The sequence below is a fragment of the Nannobrachium achirus genome, assembly GCF_963921795.1.
Source record: "Nannobrachium achirus genome assembly, chromosome: 21".
NCBI lineage: Eukaryota > Metazoa > Chordata > Actinopteri > Myctophiformes > Myctophidae > Nannobrachium > Nannobrachium achirus.
This window is the reverse complement of record NC_137828.1, coordinates 38,346,953-38,370,675: the sequence shown is the minus strand read 5'-3', so window position 1 is coordinate 38,370,675 and position 23,723 is coordinate 38,346,953. Positions and strand designations below refer to the sequence as shown.

The 23,723-nt window shown below is 43.2% G+C and overlaps 1 protein-coding gene across 6 annotated transcripts in view; it reads left to right on the top strand.

The window, feature by feature from the left end:
* Positions 1-23,723, top strand: part of kiaa1217 (KIAA1217 ortholog) — a 182,318-nt gene that overhangs the window by 70,094 nt on the left and 88,501 nt on the right. For 3 of the 6 annotated variants that reach the window (XM_080752225.1, XM_080752224.1, XM_080752223.1), the window contains exon 2: positions 11,940-12,235. In XM_080752225.1, the coding sequence (XP_080608351.1) occupies positions 12,122-12,235 (114 nt within the window). In that variant the 5' untranslated portion in view covers positions 11,940-12,121. Of the gene's footprint in view, positions 1-11,939; positions 12,236-17,257; positions 17,449-20,608; positions 20,655-23,723 lie in introns of those variants that run through there. The other 3 variants (XM_080752228.1, XM_080752226.1, XM_080752227.1) reach the window with 3 other exon arrangements.

Below are 23,723 nucleotides of genomic sequence, written 5' to 3'. Positions count from 1 at the left end.
AGGCCATGGCCCCTCACAAGACCTGGGTGTATGTAGGCAAGTGCTGCGTGTTGTCTTTTAACTAAGAGGACTATCGTTAACATTACACCAGCAGCTGGGAGAGAGAGAAAGAGTGAAAAAGAGAGAGCGACATTCTTTGGTTATTGGATTGAGGTACGATGCACTTCCTGCTCCCTTGTGACACTCTGAAAGTGGATATGTCATTTTTGGCCTGGAATGTTGACAGTAAAAGTGAAGCAGGGGCAGGTTGTTTGGACCAGAGGTGGTGATTGAGCTTGAGGAGTTTTAAGCCAGCGAAAACAAACCGGTTTGGTCGGAATGATATGGCTGGGAAATTGTAGAGAATCGTTTCTTTCAGTTGTGATAGTCGGAATTTGATGACTGCACTTATTTTTCCATGACCTTTCTAAGCTGTACTCTATTGTGCTGTATTTCCCTCTTTGACAGATTGTAAATCTGTAAAAGTTTCTGGCTTTTGTATACAGTATAAAATCAAATATGTCATCATAAGAATATAATAACTCTTCAGTTATTCAGATTTGTTTATAAATAACAGTCAGAAACCACTTCTGGACATTTAATCTTTTGTAATGGGGCACATGTCATAGTAGATAAGGAAAGTCTACCTGTCTTCCAACAAAAGCTGTGCAACACTACAATGGATAAGTAGGGCACTTGTTGAACTATACTAAATATTGCGTTTAGTTGCCTACCATTTAGAATGTAAGTAATTTCACCGTTGACAATGTGTACCATAGAATGTAAGTCATTTTGCCGTTGACAATGTGTACCATAGAATGTAAGTAATTTTGCCGCTGACAATATGCAGTGCATGAATAGTTTGCTAGACAATAGATAGTCGATGCAGGAGAGCTGGAACATACAGTAGAACACATCTGTTCACAAGTGATGCATGAATGTTCCAAATAATGACTTCATCCTGGTAACATGTCGGTTTTCTGTGGCTATTATTCTCTAGCCTTTATATAATACTGTATTATGTGCCATATACACTGTAAATCAATGGTCAGTGGTACAGTAAATGATGCATTTATATAGCATATTTTATCCAAATCACTTAACAATGAGCATTACAGTACATACAGCACCTCGCACACACATACACGGATAGCGGAGGAATGCGTGCAAGACACATGCACACATATTGTTGTGATTTCGGTTGACCAACCATGTGGTCCCTTAAGAGTCTCGATCTAGCTAAGGGTGGTGAGTGATGTTTCAGTTGAATCGCGTGCGCACAGAACAAGACGACACCAGACAGTATCACACTATCACACTGAAGTATATTACACATCTAGAGAATACTGTATTGGACACATTACGTGAGCAGAAGACAAGGACCAGAACAGAATGAATAGGAATGGAACATGCATCTCGACTCGTATCATTGACCACAGATGTCAGTCTATCTGATAAAGTAGTTGTTGGTCATGGTATCAAGGGCATCAGTATATGCTTACGCAGATGCGAGTGATTCCCCATGTACTGGGTCAAGCAGATAAACCTAATAATTCATAACATATATAGTATATTTATATTAGTATATTTACGTAATACCCTATTTTATACTTGCACTTATACGTGTACGTATAAAGGTAGCGAAAATATCCGATCTACAAACTTCAAGATGCGAAAACATTCAGAAAATAAATTGAAAATATCCATGGGATCCATTGGGACACAGGTTCTTTACTTATTTTTTCAGTTTCCTGAAAGGTAACGTTTTAGACAAGGTTTGCACCAGATGATATACAAACTCCTGTTGCTGTTTACGACCACTGCATGCACCTCAACACGGCCAAAGTCCTTGTAGGCCTAAAGTATGTGGAACTGGAAATATGATTTTAATACTATTTGTATGGCAACAGTACCCAAGACAATATGATAGCCATCTTAAATGTTCCCAGCTTACCGTAACACCTTGCAAATCCCAGAGTGATATTCTTAGAGCGAACGGGCCTCTGTCACATATAACTAAACGCAGGCAAGTGCACACATAGACATCAAAGGGGGCTTGAGCCCCTGCCCTTTTATCCATCTTTAAAAAGTGCACTCTCCAGAACATGAATGCAGTTTTTACTACAGTGAAAGCAAGGCCCTCTTTCCATGCCATACCTGAAGGCAGCATTCAAGAGAATTGCCTTGTCCAAACTCTCCTGAACTTGAATGCAGCATCTTAGGTTGAAAGAATTGCCCTCTCTGTGTAGAAATCCAGGCCATAGGCCACATCTCCAGTATTGACTTGATTATGCTTAGTTCAGTGTGTATCAAGCACCGAAAATAGCCGACCTCCAAGCTCACAACGTGTCGCAGCGCAACGCGTTGTGAGCTTGGAGGTCTGCTATTTTCGATATTTCCACCAAAAGGCCCTTTTACAAATCGCAGCCCCTGCCTCTCTAACATTCTCTGCACGTCCCTGACTAAACGGCACGTTTCAGGTCCATCGTTGGCCGGGCAACTATCTGCCTATTGTGGCTAACAGTCTGATTATGTGTGTGGCTGAGTGGAAGCAGACTGGTGTCCTTATGTTAGACATTATCTGTCAGCTGCCTGCTCCATTGTGTTTGGTCCGTGCGCTCCACCAACCACTTTCAATTACATGGCCCGCAAAGTAACTAGGCCATTGATCTGCTCACGTTTTTCGTGCTAAGATATGTCAATTGGCGTCAATTTCCGGACCATAAAAGCCCTCTTTGGCCGTTTCCCATTGTTCTACTTTCATCGGCAGCTGCTGATAAATGGACTCAGGGACGTGAGTGTGCATGTGCATGCAGCCCCCCCCCCCCCCCCCCCAAATCCCACTGCAACTATACCACCAACACACAAGAAAGGGACTAGCACACACAGAAACATACAGACATGTAAATCGTCGTTGTCGGGTGAAAACCTTGTATGTCCAAAACCGTTTGTTTTGTATATATCATTTTAAAAATGATATGAACTAGTGAAAACAGCCGATCTACAAGCACACAACGCACACAACAAGGCGTTGTGTGCTTGTAGATCTGCTGTTTTCACTACCTGCATGCAACGGCCTTGTATGATGAAGCAGGGCTTTACCTTGTGAAAAAACGTACCGGTACACATTTGAAACTTGGAGATACAAGGTTTCTGCCCGACAGTGACGATATACTGACATGTTTGGACAAGATATGAGAAGTCAGAAGCCATGTTTGTAGACAAACCATAGCAAACGCACACATTTTCACAGTCTTCCACGTGAAGCGGTTTCTTTCCGCTGTCATAATTCAAAATATCAAACGACGTCTGCTAGAAAAAAAGCACGCTTATTTTGTTGTGCTGTTGTGCCGCAGATCAGCTGAATGCCACGTGCATTGCACATTTTGGGCATAGCTCAAAAGTAGGTTATGACACACATTTTCGGTACGTGCCGGCTGGGGTCTGTGGGCCTCTCGGCGGGGGGGCGGGGGGGATGGGCTCTGGGTTTGAGGCTTTACACATGAGACAGCTCACACCAGACACCACCATTACAAAGACCAGACTGTTTACATGAGTGTGTGTGTAGTACACTGCAAAATCCTGAGTGTCAGTTAAACCACTTTAACCCTATATACTGTACACACCATGCAAAAATCACCCGTGTACAAGCTTGATCTACAAGCGTACATATAGTACAGGCTTGTAGATGCGCTATATACGTCGATTGTTCACTTTATTTTCACCAAATGTTCATCTACTGTTGCCTATTGTGACATGCTCAGAATGGAGATGTTAGGATTCAAGTGGTCAACTGTATAAAATGGAGTTATGTTGACACTATGTTGACATTGTGCCGTGTACTGTATGTAATGTGTTTATATCTTTCTCAATGTCAGACTGCTTGACTGACACCTGTTGTGTTTGGGGGGGGGGGCTGGATTTAAGACGAGCAATAGCATGTGTCGACTCGAGCCAATAACTTCATTTAATATGCTCTGTCTGTCTGTCTGTCTGTCTGTCTGTCTGTCTGTCTGTCTGTCTGTCTGTCTGTCGGTGTGTGTCTCTCTCTGCTTCATGGACACATCCTTCCTCCCTCCCTCACTCCGTCAGGAACATAGCCATTGGCCTTAGGGGTGGGGCGGGGGTCTTGTTGATCTGTGCCCTGGAATGCGGTTGACTTTCTAAATCCCTAGCAGTCTACCCCCGGGGGCTGTGGGGCAGGGCATATCTCAAGCCCCCTATTCCACACGTCAGCCACGTCTGGAATTTGAAAGCCAGCAGTAATGCTGCTGATTCTTCCTATAGCCGCCTCGCTCTCTGTCTGGTCCAGTTCTCTGTAACGCCGGGTTCTGATCTCAAGGCACAATGGAGGAAGCGGTTGGAGATGAAGGGAAAGACTGTTGTCCACTTGAGGAAGGTAAATCAAGCAGCACCAGCCAATGGATGGGAGTTGGCAGTTCCTTTGGACGTTTTGTTTTGCCTGTTCTGTGTGTGAAGCTACAGGGTAACTTTGTTAGCGGCTGAGAAACAGTTTGGCAGTTTAAAAATAGTGCTTGGAAGTACATGAGACGCGCTGTGGCTCTGAACTTGAGCGGGGTATGGATGGGGGATGGGGAGGTGTGTTGCAGACAAGGAGAATATGTTTCATGGCCTACCACCATCTCCTGTGCTCGCTACGTTCTCTGACACATTATTGCCGATTTGCTTAACTCATCCAGGCAAATTTGCACTTGCAGAAACTGATGTCTTCCTATTTGCTCGTCTTAACAGCTGTCTTTCAGTTTGAGACATGACTGTGATCAGATTTGTACTCAAAAGCACGTGTCAACATGTCACCGCTTCTGTGTCACTGTTCACATCATTGCCACTGAGTCTGTTTCCAAAAAATGTACGTTCATAACAATTTTATCATTTATGAAGTCCACAAAGAAATGTTCACCTCTGAACATTTCCTCCTCGCAGTACAATTTTGAGATAAATAATAAATTGACATTGTTGATCTCTGGTTTAGTGCATGCTTTCCAAGAAGAAAAGACTGTGTAAAAACCATCTGCAAACTAAGGCCAAAAGACTCAGAAATATCCTCTGTGGACTGTTTGACCTAGAGAGATAAATGCAGAGGAGCTGAACTCCCCAGTAAAGAGGTCCATTATTTTCCACCATTACCCTCTGAAAGCTACACATTATGGCTCCACCTGCCTGCTCGAAAACAAGGCAGCAGAGCAGCTTGCTTTATTACTCTCTCTCTCCCTGTTTCACACTCCATCAGCTCAACCCACCTTCTCTCCCTCCTTCTATGCCCTTTACCTCCATACTAGTTGTATCTTCTTTTAGCCCCTTTTCGACTGCAGCTTTAGCACCACCCTACACGACACTACACCGCACCACACCGCACCACATAATAAAGTATCTACATTTTCCATTTGACAAAATTACCCCTATTATTGACCCTTTTAACTGTGATTATAATAATACAATATTAATTTGTATTACAACTATACCTAAATTATAATACACTATAATGGATTATAACTGTGAAAATAATATACTATAAAGTATTAATGTATTACTATGATACTTATAATACACTACAATAGATTATAATAGTGGTTATATAACACAATAGAATCTATTATCGTGTAAAAAGATTATATCCTGGTGGTCTAAATGAAAAGTCATTGAGTGATCAGTCATTATGAAGTGTTTGGCCCTGTTTGGCTTATTAGCTCAGACCTACTCTAGATTGCATACTTTTTAATACCACGTTTAGTACTCCTCTCCTCTCCTCCTCTCTGAATGCACTCACACCTTTAGTCCTTATTGTTTACTTTCACTGCCAATGCCATTCCTAAAAGTCACAAGCAGTAGCCTTGTATTCAAATTGATTTCCTGCACCCCCCCGGGCACTGACTGATTTATGAAAGGATAATGGAGTCCAGTCCACAAGGAGCTTTGTGCCCAAGGATTAGATTTTAATTTGTTCAAATCGAATGTCCTTCTTCAAAGTGCCATATTTTCTGTTTAGCAGAAGTCTTAGGCTTAAAATGATATCGGCAGGATAATTGTCTCTCTCTGGCCTACTTAAGATGAAGTATGTTTTTGATCAAACGCATGGTTACCCTCTCTCTCACCAGATAGTTATGACGTTATGAACACGTGCATACAATCATCATGTCTAACTTCGGGAAGACTGGAATATCCCCTTTGGGAGTGTTATTCCATGTTAGTGAAGTTGTGCCACAGAAACCCATTGAAAACATCCCTCTTAGTTAGGAAACAACATTTCTCCCCCAACGTGTCTAACTCAGCAGGCTGCAGTTATTGGCAGTGTCTGCCACGTTTGGATGTTTCACAAGACCTCGGGTGTATAAACAGATGCTCTGGACAGCATCTCCAGGAGAGACAGACTATGAGCCCAGGCTGGATGAGCGTTAAACAGCTGGTTAAGTTTAGCATTTCCATCACCAATATAGTGTCAGGCACGTGCAATTGTGCATTGATCTCTGAAATATGCAACAGCAGTGGGCAGGGGCGTCACAAGGGGTAGGCAAGTGGGACTGAGTTACTAGGGCCCAAGTTGGAGGGGCCCTAGTAACTTTAGCTATTGAAGAATAGCAGATATACAAGCTCACAGCGCGGCACTGTGAGCTTGTAGATCTGCTATTTTGAAAAGTCCTGAAAATGTGTGCAAATCTTTGAATATATGTTTTTTTAAGCGAACATTTGTAACTCAAATTTTGCTTCTGGGGTGTCCCTGCATGGAACTAAATATTTTTAGATGGGGGTCCGTGGCTAAATACATATAATTTTGGGGGTCCTTCACATGAAAAAGTTTGAGTATCACTGACATGGAAACATAGGTTTCTTGCACACATTTTCCCAATTTTTCAAAAATTGCAGATCTACAAGTTCACAGTGAGCTTGTATATCTGCTATTTTTCAATAGTTAACATTCATGGGGGGGCCCACAGTGAATCCTTGTACTCAGGGGCCCAGAATTTGGTGTGACGCCCCTGGCAGTGGGGCGCCCCGATGGTGGAAAGGTTAGGGTGCATGCCACATGGGCACACATTGCCTTCTTCAGCCATGCCCCAAGTTTGACTCCTGCACCAGCCGGACTGTGTCATTCCCCTGTCAGTCAACCCTCTCCCTCCCTCACTGTTACTATTGAAATAAAGCAGAAAGGCTGAAGAAATAATCGAAACAAACATCATCAATATGTCAGGCAGGTCTACTGTATGTATCAAATGATGTAGCAGTACCTTTGGAGGGAATACCAACATCCTTTTGGAATATTGATGGGTTTTTATTCTTTCCGCTCCATAAATGCACTTCATTAAAGAAGTGTAATTAATGAACCTTTAGAAAGCAATCTGGGATTGACTTTCAAAATAGTCAATGCAAATCTGCCCTCAATCCCCTCATTGTTGGGTCGTTTATGGTGTATTTTTGGAGCGGTGTGCTAGCACAGCTCCCTTTGTGTGGCTTTGTGTGTCCAAATTGTGTTGGTCAGCACGGCGGCATCTGCGCATGCGCGGACTTTTACCGTGTCCAAATTGTGTTGGTCAGCACGGCGGCATCTGCGCATGCGCGGACTTTTACCACACACACACACACACACACACACACACACACACACACACACACACACACACACACACACACACACACCCCCGTGATAGCCGCTAGAGTGGAGGCTCACGAAGCATGCAGCCACCGTAGCGAGCCACGGGCAATCAAGAATTGACACATGTCAATATATAAATTGGTGAAAAAAAAGTCAGGGACTATTCTATTCTCTTCCCACTGCCACGGGAGGTTAATGTTGTCAATCTGTGGGTCAAGACCCGCAGAGAGGTCCCCAAAATATGTATATTCAATATTCAATTATATATATATATATATATATATATATATATATATATATATATATATATATATATATATATATATTTACCTGGAACTGCTCAAATTCACCGCTCCACTTCGAACCGAGGTTTGATTTTTTAAATAGGACGGGATCCAAATTGGCTACAATCAGCTATTTCGAAAACGAACTTTTCAATGGTTTGACCTACAGTTATGAATAAAACTAGTTTTCTGTGACTTTTTGGGTTGAGGAATCTTCTATCTAAACTTCTGATCCAAGATGGCTGCCGACTATCAGCTCTGAAAGGTCAACTTTTTAACATTGTCATCGAACCTTCATATTGGGCTCTAATGAACGCTCTGCTGAAGCTAAAGCTACTGTAGTACAACTAAAATAATTACACAGAGGTCATCTCAAAGGTCAGAAAGGTCACCTTTTGTCTTATACAGTGAGTAGTAGTAGTAGAGTAGTAGTAGAGCACGTTTTCACAGAGCCAAACTTCTGGACGGTCACTTATTTTGTGTGCCGGAGGTTTGGGCGTCCGAAATGTCACGGCAAAATACCTAATAGTTTTTGCTGAAAGTACCGGGAGAATACAAATTTCCCTGTCAAGCAGGTGTGTGAAAGGAGACAATAATAACAGTTAAAGCATTGTATTTGGCTGGCTTGCGAGAGCAATGATTTCTCAACGGTAGCTCCTATCGGAACCTCTTCCTCCGCTATCTCAGAGCTGTATAGCGGAGGGAGAGGTTCTGAAATAAGCTGTTCTTAGTTTCTCGTCCTTGTGTGATGATTAAAAGTATTTTACAGAAAGAGCAGCGAGTGAGTCCACAGCTAATCTAAAAGTCCACAAGTGCAACACGTTGCATCAGCGATCCTTTCTGAACCTTATGTGTTGTTGCATGAAGAATATGTCTTGTAACTTGTTTTTTTTATGAAAACGCTAGGTGTTGCCATGGCAACACTCTATAGGCCCAAATGACACCCCTGGATTATATCCTGCTGTTCTATGCAACATTTTTAGACTTGAGACTTGCCACAGCAGGTCAATTAGTTCACAAAAGGCCATATTAGCACTTAGCGAGAAGAAAATGACAGTTCAAAAGCCTAGAGGAAAACATAATTGGTCTCACAGCAACCGGACACATTTAACTGAGTTCGACCACAAGCTGAGAAAATGATGTAGTTTAAATAGCCAACCGCCAGGCCGGCGGCCATGCCACATTGATTGATTGAAGACTTTATTCGAAGTTTGAATAGGAAAAAGTTTCATGACAGTACAGTTCACTGGTATAAGGTCTAACTAAAACTAGATCCAAGAAAGTCTTTTGGCTTGTTACATAGGAAACCTTTATGTATCTTATATATAACATTGAATCACTGACGGATGCAGAGGATATCATCAAAAAGAAAAAAACTAAAAAACAGACGTAAAAACAGAACATTTAAATAAAAGAAGAAAATAAATAAAATATATTTACTGTGAAAAGGGGGAGGTAAGTATAGGCTTTGTCTATTACAAGTATCGAGTAGCAGCCACCTGTAGGCCTAAGTGACTTTTCAGACCGATCTTAAAGGAAGTTACGGATTTACACTCCTTTAAGGCTTTCGGTAGGGCGTTCCACATGTTAAGGGCCATTTATAGTTACGTTAGGTATGGTTGATTTTGTGTACGTTTTGGGTGAGAGATTACGTACAGTAAATCCGTCGACATGCATAGTTCCTCCTCTACGTTATGTACGTGCTGACCGCTCTCCGTTGGGCCGCGCGCCACATTGCGCCTCGCAGCACAGAACAGAATAGCTAAAGCGAAGCATTTAGCCAAAATATGTAGAACCACAGAATTTCTTGACCCGACGTGATGTTATAAGTGGTAACAGTCTGGACTGGTTCTGCTGTCTGTCGGCAAAGTTGCATTGCAGATTCGCGGTAAATGTAAAACTCTGCGAGGGTACAGATTTAACCACATATGGATCCGGACCTGGAGTAATTATAACAAAACACACCCGCTCATATAATTCCCAAGTATATGATGAGCCGCTGAGCTAATTAATCAGCTCTTCTTGTGCGCCTCGTCTTGCTGACAGCTGTTGGAGGATAGGCGGTGTGTGTGTGACTGTGTGACGGCCGGGCTACACCAAGCCGTTTTGCGCGCGTCAGTGCGTATGCGGGGTGTGCGCGCATATGCGCGTTTTGGATAGTTCAGCCGGCTACACCAGGCTCACAGATAGCGCGAACCACGGATACGCATGCTGTAAAAATAGGATCGGTTCTATTTTTTACATACGCGTATGCGTTTTGTACACAGACTCTCTGATCTCCCGCACATATACCCCCTCCTTGGTGTAGCCAGGGGCTTTTCGCACACGCACAGACAGCGCACGCATACGCGCGTGTTTTCTGGTGTAGTCCGGCCGTGAGAGTGTGTGTGTGCGCGCACACACTCTCTTGTGACCCTTCAGATGACATTAGTACTGATGATGAGTGGAGCCAGTGTTGAGAATCAACAGATTCTGATGAAGAGTAGCAGTCTATTAGTTTGATGAATAATCACTGTATAGGACAAAAGGTGACCTCTTTGACCTTTGAGATGACCTCTGTGGAATTATTTTAGTTTAGTTTGAAGAGAGCTTTCATTAGAGCCTAATATGAAGGTTCCATGACAATGTTAAAAAATTGACCTTTCAGAGCTGATAGTCGGGAGCCATCTTGGATACGAAGCTTGAAAACAGGTTAAATCATTAAATGAACATAAATTATGGATTCCTCAACCCAAAAAGTCAGAAAACAAGTTTTATTCATAACTGTAGGTCAAACCGTTGAAAAGTAAATTTTCGTCATAGCTGATTGTAGCCATTTTGGATTTGGGTCTCTAAAAAAATGTGCCCACCATTTTAAAAAATACACCCCAGCCAAATTTGTTTAATAACCCTCCTAGATGACAAATCCATTGAGAAACTGACTTTTGCTCTCCATGGTCACGGAAGTGCCATAAACGACCCAACTATCAGTACCCGCTTATCTGACCAAACATCTCCAAAAGGTTAGCGACACCCACAGCCAAAACACCAGGTTGGAGCGCACACAACGATCTGATAACACAACCCATTAAGACAAATATGGATAAATTCCCCTTACAACACAACACTGCCACCCAGGTGTGGAATTCCTTGACTACTTCCCTTAAAACATGTAGCTCGCTGGCCTCCTTCAAAACTGCCCTGAAAACTCACCTTTCAGGAGGCCAGAGGCCTTTTTTTTTGATTGCTATTTGTTATGTCCATGAATTGAATAAGGCCTTCCGACGTAAAAAAAGACTGTAAAAGGACTTATTTGGGATGCTCCTGTCGTAGAGTTTATGTTATCATGATTGATTATGTGACGTCAATAACAATAGTAGATATTATATTATCATGATTGATTATGAGTGACGTTAGTAAGAGTAGATTATGCTGTATCACAGATAACATGATGTACTGAAAGAGTCAAGATGGTTTTCCTAGGTTGATAGATATTGTTTATGTTACAGCTTGTCCTTGCAATGCCAGTATAACTATGGTTTGATTTCCTTTGCTTAGGGCAGAATCTCGGTACCACAGGCCTGTGGTACTTCTATGTACACAATCATTTGTACAATTCATTGTATTAAACCACCACCACCACCTTATGCCTTTGCCTCTGACTGACACTTCTTTATTTACGTCTTACTGACAGAATGTGAATTCCACCACACTCCTTTTAGGCAGGGTGTTTAACTGCACTTGTACTGTACTACATTTTTATTGTATTGACTATACTTGTTCTCCATTTTTGTCTAATAAAATACTCAATCAAAGATTCATACTAATTTGGTAAGACTCCTGCCTGCTTTTGGGGTTTGGTCTCAAACAGCGGTTCGCTAGCTTGTCCTCTATTTGGCTTAAGTTGCCCTCTGCATGAACTACTGTAGACCAACAACACATACTGTAGCCACACACACACACACACACACTCCCACACACACACTCGCACGCAGCCACACAAACACACACACACTCGGCGTTGATGGCAAAACAGCAGTACAGTATGTGTGTATTGACCCTTACCCCCCCCCTCTCTGTCCCCTCAGAGCAAAACAAAAGCAACCTGAAGGTGACCTCCCCGGAGGACGCCGAGCACCTTGGCCGCCGACAGGCCTCCCCCAATGGGACGTCATCGCCGCCGTCCCGTGCAGCAGACCCCAAAGCCAGCCGCACCGTCCCACGCAGGCACACGGTAGGGGGGGCCCGCAGCGCCCGGGACATCCTGGCCATGCAGCCGCCGGAGATGGACAAGAAGAGGGAGGCCTTCCTGGAGCACCTGAAGCAGAAGTACCCGCACCACGCCTCCGCCATCATGGGACACCAGGAGCGGCTCCGAGAGCAGGTCAGTGGCTGCTTGGGGAGAACCAGTGCTATATAAATAGAGAGAGTTATGACACTTACATTGACCCCCATTGTAAGCGTGGAAAGCGGACGTGACGTCACTATTTAGCCTACTGGAGTATGGTGATATTCCTGCTGCTCTTCAGCCTTGTCCAACTCCATTGTAACCAAGGCATTTTTACTCGCTGGTAAGTAGACTAAATCACGTCTTTTCCCCCTTTTAACGCATTCACAGACCTCTCCAAGTTAAATAATTTAAAAGTCAATAAAGTCAAATTTCTTACAATAAACATTAACTAGAGCCGATTACGTGAAATAATAATGTTGCCTACCTTGGAGAGGCCCCGTGAATGCGTTAAAAGGGTGAAAAATACGTGATTTAGTCTACTTACCAGCGAGTGAAATACAATGGAGGTGAAGTGGGCTGAGGCTTGTTAAGAATGAAACTAGGCTCTAGCGACGCCATTTCCGGTCTGCGGCGAGATCAAAGCGTGACGCCACTCTCCATACACTGCTCTGGGGAGAACCAGTGGTTGGAAAGTAACTCAGTACTTTTTACTTTACAGCAGGGGTCTTCAACAGGGGGTCCGGGACCCTTAGGGGGTCCTCAGAGTTACTACAGGGGGGCTGCCAAATCTTTGAGATAGGATTATTCTTTTAAATTAACAACTTGAACCCTCGCATCCCTATTCTGAGGAGAACTTCAGCCAAAAATAGCCGATCTACAAGCTCTCAAAGCCTTGAGAGCTTGTAGATCGGCTATTTTCGGCAAATAGGTTTGGTGTAGAGGTAAAAAAGAGTACAGAGTGAAAGGTCAAGTTAACTAAAAACACGGATCCAACATAGACTGATGACAGTGCTGTCAAACAAGTCTATGAATCTATCTATGAAATTGATGAAAATCTGCATCACGCATTTATACAATATGTAGAGGGGGTCCCTGCTTCATCTCTTTCTCAGCTAAGGGATCCCTGCTTCATCTCTCTCTCAGCTAAGGGGTCCCTGCTTCATCTCTCTCTCTCTCAGCTAAGGGGTCCCTGCTTCATCTCTCTCTCTCTCAGCTAAGGGGTCATTGGCCTGAAAACGTTGAAGACCCCTGCTTTACAGTACTTTCTTTTTAGGTATTTGTACCTTACCAGGGTATTTCCAATTTCCAGTACTTTTACTTCTACTCCACTACATCTTGGATCCAAATATTGCACTTTTACTCCACTACATTTGTTTGAAAACTTAGCTACTATTTACTTTGCAGGTATACATTATAATATTATTAAACATACAAAAATCACTTTTGCCCTACTTTAAGTATATTTTGATGCCAATAGTTTTGTACTTTTACTCAAGTACATTTTGAATTCTGGAGTATACTGCAGTATTGATACTTTTACTTGAGTTATAAATGTGAGTACTTTTTCCACCACTGGGGAGAACACAGGGTCTGCTGGGAACACTACATTACTGTTGTTGTTGTTGTTGTTGTTGTTGTTGTTGTTGTTGTTGTTGTTGTTGTTGTGTGGTGCTCACATGGTCTTCTTGTAATGGTGTATCTTTGTAGGAGGCTGGCCATCTATAAGAGTGTCTGTCTGTGTGTGTCTTTCCGGAGCTCATTCTGCGATCAGCTGGACATATCGGCGCTAGATTTCTCACGCTAATTGCCAGTCAACTTAGTAGTTCGAGACCCAAAAGAGAAATTTGGCGTTTGCCGGGGGACACAAACTAGCGAATTGATCCTTTGCAGTCTTGCAGATCTGCTAGTTTTACTACTTCTTAAGGTTTGTTTTTTTAAGTATTTAGGGAAATTATTTTATTTCATTTATTAAATACTTTTAGATTTGTTTTTGGTTGATGAAAAGTTGTGATTTTTGCCAAAACGTGTATTGGTTTATTGGTGTGTGCCAAGAAACAAAGTGGGAATGTGACTACATTGATTTGGTATTGTTGGATTTTTATACTGCTGCGAGGCGTTGTGAGTTTGTAGATCGGCTATTTTCGGCAAAGAGGTTTGGTGTAGAGGGGAAAAAAGAGCACACTAAGTACAAAGTGAAAGTATTGATGGTTCAAGTGGTTACATATCTGATAACACAAATGTACATGAATCCAAAATATACTGATGATTGTGCTGTCAAACAATGAAACTATATGGAATCTGGGGGTCCATGCTTCATCTCTCTCTCAGCTAAGGGGTCCTTGGCCTGAAAACATTGAAGACTTCTGCACTATAGTGAACATAAAGATGGCTTCTCTTCTTCATCACAGCTCATTTTGTATTTTCCATTCCAGGCCGAGGCGACAGTCCAATCGTGAAACCATTTCCTCTTGTTTTAGCCATAGGATAAGAAAGGGACGGGGAGGGCCTCTCTATAAATCAGCCTGTCACATCCTCCTCCAGCCACGCTGAGATTATCAGTTGCTGTTTTTTTGCTGCAGAAGTAGAAAACACAGGAACCACAGGCGGTTCAGGGTTTACGTCGGCCTGCACACAGCAGTGAGCTGTGTCACTGGTGTGAGCACTATAATTGCACGTGCTTATTATGTCAATTCAGGGACACTTGGATGTGTCATACGTTAGTCTCTGTATTGGAATGTGCTACAGTGTGTAGTGTTTTCACAACAAAGGGCATGACTTGCTTGTGTGCAATTCTTTTGATTAGGCCGGTGGACAAGAAAGAGTGAGATGCGGGTCAGTTGAGTTTGTCCCACGTGTATGTTTACATCGGGTCAGAGGAGACAAAAGGGGAGGTCACTTGGATTTATAGCCAAAACAATAAGAGGTGAAGGTGATCTGGGCACCATGCAAACTAGGGAGAAGCTCAGGCCAAAGGTACAGAGCATTGCGCAATAGACATATTTTCAGCAGTTCTGGCAGGTTTATTTAGATTACGTTGTGAAATCGTCAGTGTTCATTCAGTGTTCCAGCTAAAGGATAGTTAGGAACCAAATGGACCCTTATTGGTAGGGTATGTAACTCTGAGAGTGTACAAAATAAATGTAAACAAATTAACCCTTATGGATCCATTTGTTGACGTTTGTACACTCTTGGAGTTACAGATGGTTAAATTAGCACTGGAGGTTTTACTGTGTAGATTCTATTTTAAAATCAATGCATAGACTATGATGTCTGAGCAAACGTAATAATACTACATACAATTTATATAGCGCTTTTCTACATAATCAAAGTCGCATTACAGAAAACAGAAACACTTTTTTGGTATTCTTTTAGAAAACATAATTATTGTTTTCTGTATGCAGATATAGTATGCCAAACCAATGAATCTGTGTGTGTGTGTGTGTGTGTGTGTGTGTGTGTGTGTGTGTGTGTGTGTGTGTGTGTGTGTGTGTGTGTGTGAGAGTGTGAGTGTGAGTGTGAGTGTGAGTGTGAGTGTGAGAGTGAGTGAGTGAGTGAGTGAGTGAGTGAGTGAGTGAGTGAGTGAGTGAGTGAGTGAGTGAGTGTGTGTGTGTGTGTGTGTGTGTGTGTGTGTGTGTGTGTGTGTGTGTGTGTGTGTGTGTGTGTGTGTGTGTGTGTGTGAATCACATTTATTACAGTTATGGTCATTCTTGGATGATTTTGGGAGATTACAACAAACATAACTAAATAGATATGGTTGTTATGATCTTTCTAAGTTTTCCAAAAGGTAACAGATTTTTTGGAGACACTCTAAATTATATGTGTATCTGGTATACTGAAACTGAAACTAAAAGCAATGTTTCTGCCCCGAAGCTAAAAAATGAATTTCCCTTGTGGGATGAAATACGTCTAATTATTTTACAAGTTTTGACTTGGTATTCTGAGCACAAACCAAACTCACTAGAGTGAGTGGGTTTGATATAAACTGACAGGCCAGATTAACCAAATATTTTCAAAGGAGTGCCCTGTATAAACAAATATATATATATATTTTTTTAATTTTGTCCATCTAATCAACAGCTAATACTAATTCAGAATGAGTGGGCCTTTATGGGTGGTGGTCCTCAAAAGTGGGGTCCAGGGAGTCCCTCAGGGTTCACTGGGGGGTTCCAAAATACAGATCTAGAATACAGATCATCCTCTGTATCGCTACTTCAACCTTATGGCATCGGGACGAAGATACAGAACCGTAATTAATGTGGCAAAAGGTTCGTTTTAGCGGGAGTTTTGTCCCCTCGCCCATCGCTTTACTGAACAAACTGCCTCGCCCCCGTCGATAGGATGGTTTTCTGTGCACAAGTGGGGACCTCATGATTTGTCTGTGATGTGTTGTTTTGCGTTATATCATTATATCATGGGATTTTGTGTTGTTTTTGGACAGACAAATATGCCTTAGGGCAGTGGTTCTCAACCTTTTCAGGCCACGACCCCCAAAACGATCATGTTTTAACTGGGGACCCCCCCACCCTGACGAGAGTTGAGGAATTACATTTTGTATAACACGGTTCTATTGTGAAAATAGCAGATCTACATGCTCACAACGCCTCGCAACACGAGGCGTTGTGAGCATGTAGATCGGCTATTTTCACAATTTCTGCCTCTAATATTTGACAAATTGTCCAATGTTTAATTTGTCATTAGTATTAAAAAGTCCTTAAATTGTCACTTTAGAAATGTGCATATACCCTCTAAACACTTAAACTTTAAGTTGGTTTGTTTACTGTTGAGTGATAAAACGATGTTGCACATTAAGTTAATCATCTGGGGACCCCCCACAATAATTTGGGGACGCCCCTGGGAGTCCCGTCCCGACCCACAGGTTGAGAAGAGAACCACTGCCTTTGGGGACAATAAAGATTATTATAATAACAATATAACTCTTTAGGAGTGTACAAAAAAGCATTTGAAACCACAGGCTGTTCCAGTCTGAAATAAGAGTGAGGAATCCCGACCCTTATGTGAAATATTGGTAGTCAGACAGGTAAGTTCAGCTCTCGCTGGGTGGAGTTTAGAGTTGCCATAGAGATGTGTGATGTCACCACTGGAGGGGCTCAGTTTACATGTAGGTGCCTGTTGGAGATTGTGTGTGTGACTGTGTGTGTGTGCGTGAGAGAGCTCTGTATGGAAATTCAAGTCAGGAGCGCAGCTCAGCTCTCTCCAAAAGTAGGCTATGGATCAGAGGATTGTTCCGAGACACCATGGCTCTCTCCGCATGAGATCGACAAAGGAATACGTTTAAGAAACTTTTCGTAAAAAGGAAAGGGGAGAGGAGTGGAACATTAAGGTCGACGCTTGTGCTCCGTTAAAAGGTAGGCGATAATAAACCCGCCGAATGTAACTCCTTGTCCTGTCTGTGACATAATATTATGCGAAGTTATTCAACAAATGACACATGCATGCAGCATGCGTTAAATGCACTTTTAGTACGTCGTTATTATATGCACGCACCGCGGTAGTAACGTGTGTGTGACTGTGGCCAGAAGTTTATAACGCGTGTGTTAAGAGGCAGACATGCAGCCGGACAGACCGGTGATGCAGACGGCTATCAGGTGCTCTCAGACGGATGCTGGAAAAGTTGCCGCTCGAGTTTCATGATCCGAAAAAGCCGAAGTAAAGGCAGTAAATCGATGTTGCATTTTGTTGTCCGTTGATTGATTGATTGATTGATTGAGTCGCCGTCTATGATCAGTTGACTATTAATAGGCTACTGTTAAATTACAGGCAGTATTAAATCTGAAATGGTAGCACAGCCACATCCAGCCCAGGCTGCTACCTTACATAAAAATGGTATGAACTGCCAAAACAGCACATAGCCTACTCATTTTATGGCAGCGCAATGGGTGACTTTTTAAGATAGTGACGATTACGATTACATTCATTTTTATTTGGGGCTCAGCTGTCAGAAACGGACAATTCGTCTGCAATGTCTGTGGATTGAATTCTGCCTCACAATAACAAAAGAAAACATAACGCATGACAGGTTCAGGTGGACTAATCCATTGGTTCTCAAAGTGGGGTCCGGGGACCCCCAGCGGTCTTTGAGGGAGTTCCAGGGGGTCCCCAGCTAAAGGATAGTTAGGAACCAAATGGACCCTTATGGTAGGTATATGTAACTCAGAGAGTGTACAAATGGAACCAAATGGACCCTTATTGGGTATGTCTCAGAAATGGAACCAAATGGACCCTTATTGGTTATGTAACTCAGAGAGTGTACAAATGGAACCAAATGGAACCTAACAGGTCAATTTGGTTCCATTTGCACACTCTCAAAGTTAAATTAACATTGATTTTTCAATATAACATTTCCAGAGAAAGCAATGCCATTAATTGGGGGGGGCCGTAGCCTATAATGCATGTCAAACTGGCGATCCTTGAAATTAAAATGGTTGAGAATCACTGTTAGAGCCGTAAGAATCTTCTCCTATGGGGGTCCCTGCATGGCATTTGGTCCACGGCCTAATAAGTGTCTATTTGGGGGTCCTTGACATGAAAAAGTAAGCAGTGATTTTCATCCTATAGGGCAGGCTACTGTAGCAGTGGAAGTATATCATCCTCATATCCTGTGCATCTTGAATTCTTTGGGCACATTTCCTGTCCAGGGTTTAAGTTGCGGAGTGTGTTTAGCCTACTGTTGGGCACGTTTTCAAAATGCATGATGTTAGTTACTCTGTGTGGGGTGGGCACAAAGATTTTTTTTGATGTATGAGGATGATCTACATCAGTGGTTCTCAACCTGTGGGTCGGGACCCCCAAAGGGGTCCCCAAATTATTTTGGGGGGGTCCCCAGATGTTTAGCTAAAAGTTAACATTGTTTTCTCACTCAACAGCAAACAGTCCAACATACAGTATAAGTTTATACAGGGTATCTGCACATTTCTAAAGTGACAATTTAAGGACTTTAAATACCTTTTTAGTACCTCTGGTCAAACATCGGTAAAATTGTAAAATATTAGAGACAGAAAATGTGAAAATAGACGATCTACATGCTCAACACCTCGCATATTTCCACAATGGAATAGATAGAGCCAAACTAAATGTAATGCCAACTCCTACAATTCCAAGTGCTTGTGCAGGGTGGGGGTCCCCAGTTCAAATATGATTATTTTGGGGGTCATGGCCTGAAAAGGTTGAGAAACACTGATCTATTCTATAAGAAGTTTTTATATTGACTTGTGCAGACTTTGCCTCCCAATGTGTGAATGCGCCACTTTATGGTTATTATAGACATGACAACAGGTGTATTATGGAACAAAAATTATGCATTTTTATTTGCTTCTGTTACTTTTGTGTTATTGGCCAATATTGCAACTTTTATTAAAACGTTGCCAGATCGATTTTTTCCCCTTCAAAATTACCTGAATGCTGGTTCAGATATGTTTATTTATCATAAAAGGCTACTGTAATCCTTGTACTTTTTGGAAAAATCCATCAGTCCTCAGAAATCCATTTCAGTGGAACCCACTTTTGGGGATGTGATTTTAGTGGTAGGCCTATGGACTCTGAAGTTGATGATATTATGAAAGTAAAGGCCAGATTGTATAGTTTGAGTACCGGTAGTTCAGTTCTTGTTCCCTGCCAACATGAATCAAAGAGTTTATTAACGCGTTTCTCACCAGACTTTCGTCAAAGTTCTTGCCCGGAGGCAAAAACTACGACAAACTAAACAACATTGTGGTTTCGGGAGGGAAGGCGTTCATGATAGTTCACTGTCTTGATAAGCGTGTGAGTAAAAGGAGACGAGTCAGAGAGAGTCATGAGCCGCTGTTCTCACATGCACAATAGAAGCAAGCGATAACTAAACAAGAAGAGCAACATCGGTGGCAACAGTGTGTGCTTCACAAGAGACGGGAGAGAGAACCCAACCCGCCCTCTCTGGAGGTTTGAGTTACAAAGGAGGGGATTTATCAAGGTCGAGCGGAGGTTGGGAAGATGATATCTGCACGGTTGGCCTGTGAAAAGACGATGACCCCACTCCGCCCAATGCACACATATCGTCGCTGTCGGGCAGAAACCAAGTTTCAAATTTGTGTTTTTTTTTCTTCATAAAGTAAAGCCCTGCTTCATCATACAAGACACAAAACTAATGAAAATAGCAGATCCACAAGCACGCCGTCTATTTTCGCTATTTTAAATCATTTTTAAAATGATAAATACAAAACGAACGGTTTTGGACATAAAAGGTTTCCACCCGACATCAGCGATACACTGGCTTCGCTCTTTCTGGTGCGTGTGGGCCGTGCGCACACATGCATGCTTTCACACACTCACACACAATAAATGACTCAGGCAGTTCCTACCCCCACGGTCTCTCGCTCTTTCTCGCTCTTTCTCTCTCTCTCTCTCTCTCTCTCTCTCTCTCTCTCTCTCTCTCACACACCCTGTGATCCTTAAACCCGTAACAAAAGCCAGTGGTTTAATTTCCTCTTCTCCTCATCATGGCTCCTTAAAGACCTGGATCCCACCCAAGAGAGATGAGATAACTACCCAATGACCCTCTCAGCCAAGACGGCCTTTGGTGAGCACATATAGTGAAGCGCTTGACCAGTCATACGCACACACCACACACACACACACACACACACACACACACACACACACACACACACACACACACACACACACACACACACACACACACACACACACACACACAGAATTCCTCCTTGTGTTTGTGTCAGTATGTAGTCGTGTGTGATGAGCCGTGTGATGGCGGTCCCCCGGCCCCCGCTCTCTCCGCGGTGGAAGTGATGATTGCGAGACGCCATGTTGGGGACAGCTGTCTGCAGCTGTTGGCACCAGCCAGCCAATCAGGCAACTCGGTAGCCCATGCCACCTGGCTGTGTGTAGTCCCATGGGCTGTTGTAAGTGAAGGGGCATGCAGAGATTAGATTGGCAACTGGGCAACAGTTGCTAGATGAGCGACATCAGGTAGAGTGGAGGCTCTCGGTGTGGTCGTTCCAGGCGACTTCGGTATAATGTTGAACTTCCCGGGTTTAGGGTTAGAATATCTACACCAGGCAGGGGTCTTTAATGTTTTCAGTCCAAGGAAGGACCCCTTAGTTGAGAGAGATGAAGCAGGGATCCCCACAACCTTTTCTTAGATTCCATATAGTTTCATCGTTTGACAGCACAATCATCAGTGTATTTTGGATTCATGTTAATGTGTTTTCAGATATTTAACCACTTGAATATGTCAATACGTTATAAACTTGACCTTTCCCCTCTACACCAAACATCTTTGCAGAAAATAGACAATCTCATTGTGAGCTTGTAGATCTGCTATTTTTGGCTAAAGTTCTCAGAATATGGACGTTAGGGTTCAAGTGGTTAATATAAAAAATGTGAAAAAAGGTTTCTATCACACAAAGATTTGTAGTAACTCTCCCGGACCCCCTCCCCTGTTGAAGACCCCTGATCTACACAACCTACCGGTATATATAGAGAGATAATTAGTATTCTGCCAGTTGAAGCCAGTTGAAGTTCTATACCTTAATTTATGCTTCTTAATACAACGCGTCGTCGCTCGCGAAAAATAACAGATATGCAAGCTAACTCTGCGTCGTTGCACGTCTGTTAGATTGTAGTTCAGTTCTTTTTGCTCAGCCAGGACGTGTTGTGAAAGTAGATATTTTAACGTATTAATCCTCATCCCAGTGGATATTATAGAACGACACTGACCTGACGGCCATATTAGTTTTCACACCTCCCACTCCTGGCAGTGCATGTGCTGTACTGTACGCGTCAGCTCTCCCTCTGAGTCTCTTTTCAAACGTTGCAACTTTTGGCCGCTCCATCACATACCTCTCTGTGGGCTGCCGGCCCCGCTGCTCCGCTGTTATTCCTACGAAACAAGGTCAGCGAGATACTGTTGGCACATACAGCGAAAGGCCGACTCCCAGCGAGAAATTCGAGAATGATCACTGAATGGAAAGAGAAGAAAGGAACAGGTTGGGTTGGACTGTGCTGCGTGCTTCTGTTTGAACTATCCACGCGCACACATCAAATATGTTTCGTCGTCTTTGACTTTTCCCTCATATGGTGTGTTTCTCCTCTACCATAATGGAGTGATGGATAGGGTATCGTAAACATATGTTGAGTTGAAACAGAGATGGCTTGCCCGGGCCCACTGGCAGGCACACAGAAAGCCTTTATGCCCGAGTGATATATTTTCATTGAAACCCTTCTTTGTCATGGCCTTCGTTGCACCTTGTGTCTGGCGTCACACACAATCAGATCCTGTGTGGACGGAGCAGGTCTGCGCCGTCCCCACATCTGCTCTCAATCAAACCCTCCCGACGGGCCGCCTGGGGGCCACAGATCCATCCCTTCTTTAACTGCCTCTGCCACCCTTCCCTGAAGTGGTACTTTTGAGAAGCTGCCTCGAATCAACACAAAACAAGGGCTGCAGGGGCTTGGGGAGACAATCACTGGGGTTAACGACAGGCATGCGTTGACCTGCCTGTCAACCGCGCTGGTTGTTTGTGCTGGTGGGGGATGGGGCTGTGTTCGGGGTTGGGGCTGGGGTGGTGGGTGTGGGGGGCGGGCAGCACCACACGGAAGGGGACAAGCGAGGCACAAAGCGAGTGGCGCCGCAGTTGCGTCTAATCCTGAGGGTCAGCGGGGGACAGAAGGGGGTTAAGTCTTTATGACATACGGCTCTGATGGACCGTGACTCTGATCAGCCTTGATAAGCAGATAGACATAGAGAATCACACTGTCTCACACAATGCGCACGTATGAATCAGACTAGCTAATCAGGTCTGAGCTCTTTTCAGCGTACGGTTCTGCTACATGACAAAGCTGCATATAGGCCAGGCTTACAATTCTGCGAGACATGCTAGAGTCGTGCCCCCTTGTGTGTCTATGGCCGCTGTTGCTTGTATTTTCTCTCTGGCTCGACAGACATCTCCTTGATGAGGCTCTGCAATAGTTTGATTCTCCTGATCTGATTTGCTGTTGCGCCCACACCGTGAAACGATCTCCCACCCCATGTTAGAGTGTCTCAAAACTTGCCTGTGTTTAAATCACGTTTGAAAACTCACTTGTACTCCTTGGCTATCTGAGTTGCTGTTAGGCAATGTCTCTGTGTTGTACCCTCAATGTGTTTTTCCCATGTTAGTGTGGTTGCTGTAAGGAACACATTATAGTTCTAGCCCAGCTTACTTAATGTTCTGGATAACACTTAGCCAATCAGGAAGCAGCATTAATGTTCTGACTTCTGGATAACACTTAGCCAATCGGGAAGCAGCATTAATGTTCTGACTTCTGGATAACACTTAGCCAATCGGGAAGCAGCATTAATGTTCTGACTTATGGATAACACTTATCCAATCAGGAAGCAGCATTCTCAGTGCTACTGTAGCTCGGGGATTGGTTGACAGTTTTTATATTTGTTTACTGAGTCCACAGCACCGTGGTTCAACGCTTTTGTTTTAAATGTGCACTATAAATAAAGTGGATAGAATTGGATTGGATTGACTCACCTGAAGGGAATGTAGGTGACGTGTCGTGAAATTGGACCTATCTTTTTAAACATTAACCCCCTAAATTCCTTTGGCTGCTGTTAGGACCATTGGAAGTGCAC